The following is a 4,230-nucleotide window of genomic DNA, read 5'->3' on the forward strand; positions in this document are numbered from 1 at the left end:
AAAAAAAGTTAGGGTTAGGGTTAGGTTAGGGTTAGGGTTTAGGTTAGGTTAGGGTTAGGGTAGGGTTTTTTTTTTTTTAAGTGCCTAGTAGTCATATCCTAAGTGCCTAGTAGTCATACAATATCGCATCTAACTGCCGGGTGCGTATTCAGGTGCCATTGTGGAAGAAGGTGTCAGTCATCCTCAACACGCAAGAGCTCCTGTCACAGCTGCTCTTTGGCGCCCCCTGGTGGAGGTTAGAACACGCATATTGTTGTAACTCGTTATCTTTACTTTTCCGATCGAGAAGCAAAACCTTAAGGTATAAATAATTATTAGCTGTTTTAGAGATGTGCAGATTACATACTCTATGATATAGACAAGAATCGCTAATTAAGTTATATATGCTGTTTTTAAAGTTTTACATGTCGTGAAAAAGTTTGTTTCAATTATTGAACTCTAATACCGTTTTTTAGTTCAAGATGTTAATCTAGAAAAAATGTTACTTTTAAGCCTGAAGGCTTTAAAGCCTTTTTTAAATAGGGTTAGGGTTAGGGTTACAATGCACCATAAAACAGGAGTTTCAGACACGCGATTTGTATCAACCAATGGGATTTGGGAGGTATGCAGGCCCTAGCTGCGTGTCAGGTGGGTGGCTGATAGTATCACAGCATGGGCTAAACGAGGGTAATGCTATCCCCCGGGCGTGGAGGGAGGTGACCGCAACGTGGCAGCACTAGTGTTAGGATTAGGGGTAGGGTTAGGGTTAGGATTAGGATTAGGGTTAGGGCTTTTGCATCATGATATCTGTCCCCACACCATAGATTAATTTTTGTGGATCACAATACCTATATATAGCGCTCCGGCCGAGATATATATATTGAGTCTTATGGTTAGCGTTGGAGGTGTTGCAGTTAGCGTTACCGGATGATTAATGATTTTGAAGTATACGTCAACTGTATCACGTGACCCTCCCTCCACGCCCGGGGGATAGCAACACCCGCTAAACGAAGGTAGCAACTAGTTCGGATTATCTATTCCCTGCACATAGTCAGTATGCACGCCATCTATCGGAACAGAGTGAGAAGAATGTCCCGGCAGGATAGGTCAAATGTATATTGCGCTCAAAAGTACAGAAAGAATTACTTTCTTAACTTCAGTTCAATCATTTAAACCAATAAAATTTTTTCCAGTTTGTGTCTTACTGTCTGTAATGTACTCGGTTGACCAGCGTGTAGTCTTATAAAGCCTGGTTTAATGTTGATAACGGTATGACGTAACAATGTCGTAAACCATATGTCGTTAAACGTTACATCTCTCTTCTTTTACAATAAAATAAATAATAATGAGAATCCATCTCTATGTGACACAAGTAATGAAATGTACAAGATTCATACCAAGACGAATATGAATTTTCCCGTTTTACAATATCCAACATTATCGAATATGAATCTTCCCGTTTTACAAATCAAAAAATTTGGGTGGTCTAGAAACACGACCACTGCGAGTTATCCGCGGTTGATTAACAGTCACTGAAAGTTTATCTGGCGTTCTAACCAGCGGTGGCGATTGGATTGTCTTATTCTCCAGAATCACTTGGGTTGGAGTTAACTTCGGACCAGCTACTTGACGATTCGTTATCATAGGGCTGTCCACATCTGTGCTCCCACTTGTTTGGCTCTGAGAGTTTCGTGTTCTGTTGTTAGCTATAGGTAGGTATGTAAAGGTGTTTTCTGTTTCTTCTGTATTTCCTCTCGTTGTACTCGACTACATATGACCTAGGTGAGTTGTGATGCCCTATGACAGTCACGGGTAACCAGCGTTTTGCACCTGGATAAGGTGCCATTCTCATGGGTCTCCTTCTACTAGCACAGGTAGATGCTCGCCTGCCTTGCAGTCATAGTAGCGACGTTGCCTCTCCCTCCTTGTTTCTGTCGAGACATTTCCTCACCTCACTAATGTCATATGCCTTGGGCTCCAATAGCTCGCTGGCAATTGGTATCTTGTTCCTTGGTCTACGAGACATTGATAGTTGTGCTGGAGACTTGTCACCACTTTCCAGTGGAGTACTTCTGTAATCAAGAAGTGCTAAGTGTTTGTCAGCACACTTGGACCAAAGGTCTCTTGACAGTTTGTACTTGCCTCTCTCAGCTTCTCCCATTGATTGTGGGTATTCGTGCGATGTTCTGTGTTCATCCCATAATCATTACAAGTCGATGAAACTCTCTGGAGTCATACTGCGGATATTGTCAGCTACGGCTTTCGGTTTGCTATGTCGGCTGATTTGCCGCTTTTAGGGCCTCGATGGGTGTCAAGTCTGGCTGCTTGCGAGCTCGATGTATTTGGAGAAGTAGTCTATTGTGACAATGTAGTGGCTTCTTTTTCTCCATGTGTATATGTCTGATGTACTTCCATCCATGGCAGTTCTGCGTGTTTTGTAGGATTATGTTTCCTTGCCTGCGATGTTTCTGCTGATATGTGTTGCATTCGCGCATCAATTTACAGATCTTGCCTTGTTGGCATTGTTTGGCCAGGGAACGGTGCTTCTCTAGCCATTTTTCTTGCATTTTACTATTCCCATGTGTGTGCATGGATCGGTTTGACAGCATTTTGGCGCCATGCTAGGTGGTACACTATCTATTTAATTTGTACACTACACCTAATTACGGTAGATGGATGTCTGATATTCTGTATTCCTTATGGGAATGGGGCCACCTTCTTTTGGTGTTTAGGCCATCCTCAGGATCATAGTGTGCTAACTCGTCGGTCATTTTGCTTGTTTGCGTTCCTGAAACTGTGTGTTCTCGTTGGTTGCGACTGCAATGAATCACATGTTGACTGTCACTGTTCATATCGCATCTTCTTCAGGCAGGTTTGCTCTACTGCAGTTGTTTCCTTTGGCTATGTTGTTTCCTGGCTTGTACTTAGTTTTGATAATCATATGGGTTGCAGTCGTAAGAAGGAATTGCTCTTGCAGTCTATTGGTGCCTGAGAGTAGTGGCTTCGTATATATAGCCTTGCAATGGCTTATGACACTCTCTATGTGGACTTCTCTGCCGAATACGTAATGATGAACTTTTCTTGCAGGAGTGCACACTGCTACGTTTCCTTTTCTATCTGTAGCGTACTTTTCTCCGTTCGTGAGCCCTTGATGTGTACGCGTAAGGCTGCTCTCTTGTATAGTACCCTTCCAAAGCGCAAAGCTGCTTGATCACATGGATTCTTATTCCTTATCAGGGTCGTAGATAGGCTATTTACAGGTGTGTTGCAGCATAGATCTCTGAGCTTGTCGAAGCTTCTTTGCTGAGGCTTGTCCCAGTGAAACTCTACATCTTTCTTCGTGACCTCCCTCAACGGCTCGTCAATGGCACTAAGTTCTGGTATGAACTTAGCAAGATATTGAATGAATCCTAGGAATCGACGCACGTCTTCCTTAATTGCTTTGTGGTGTTGGCATGTTAGCGACTGCTTTGACCTGATCAGGGTCTACCTTCAGTCCTTCTGCAGTGACGATGTGCCCCACATACTTCACACTGCTCTTCTTTACTTGACACTTCTCAAAGTTTAGTTTCAAGTTCCACTCCTTTGCACGTGCAACGACCTTCTTCATGATTCTGTCGTGTTCAGCTGAATCATTTACTGCTATGAGGATGTCATCCATTATTGCTCGCGCTCCTTCTATATCTTCCAGCATTATGTCCATAATTCTCTGGTATACTTCTGGTGCCGATTTGATACCGAAAGGTAAATGTAGCCACCTGTATCTTCCTGCAGGAGTATTGAATGTTGTTAGAAGACTTGATTCGTAGTCTAGCTTGATCTGCAAGAAACCTGATTTGGCATTGTAAACATCACTGTGAATCCCTTGGCTCCTGGCCTGCCTAACAGAACTTCTTCTATGGTGGGTATTGGGTATTGTTCTCTTCGTATTGCCCGGTTTAGATTCTTGGGGTCAATACATATCCTGATTTTATCTTTTTTTAGGACTACCACCATAGAACTCACCCAGTCCGTTGGGCTTACTACTTTAGCTATTTGACCTTCACTCTCCATCTCTTTTATCTTTGCCTTAACTTTTGGGAGGAGAGCTTGAGGCTGACATCTTGGTCCGTGGACTACAGGTTGGACTGTCGGATTAATCCTGAGATGACATATACCTGGGAGTGTGCCAGTTGTCTCCCTTAGCTCAGGGTATTTGTCAATCTCTTCTCTCAGTGTTACTTAGTCCATTCTTTCGATCAGACCAAGTTT

The 4,230-nt window shown here is 43.0% G+C and overlaps 1 protein-coding gene across 1 annotated transcript in view; it reads left to right on the forward strand.

Moving 5' to 3' along the window:
* LOC106816543 overlaps positions 1–4,230 on the forward strand; it is a 34,814-nt gene that overhangs the window by 23,199 nt on the left and 7,385 nt on the right. The window contains exon 9 of the mRNA XM_014821168.1: positions 153–235. Coding sequence (XP_014676654.1) covers positions 153–235 — 83 coding nt within the window. The remainder of the gene's footprint in view (positions 1–152; positions 236–4,230) is intronic.

The sequence above is a fragment of the Priapulus caudatus genome, unplaced genomic scaffold (genome assembly GCF_000485595.1).
Source record: "Priapulus caudatus unplaced genomic scaffold, Priapulus_caudatus-5.0.1 Scaffold1409, whole genome shotgun sequence".
Taxonomy (NCBI): domain Eukaryota; kingdom Metazoa; phylum Priapulida; class Priapulimorpha; order Priapulimorphida; family Priapulidae; genus Priapulus; species Priapulus caudatus.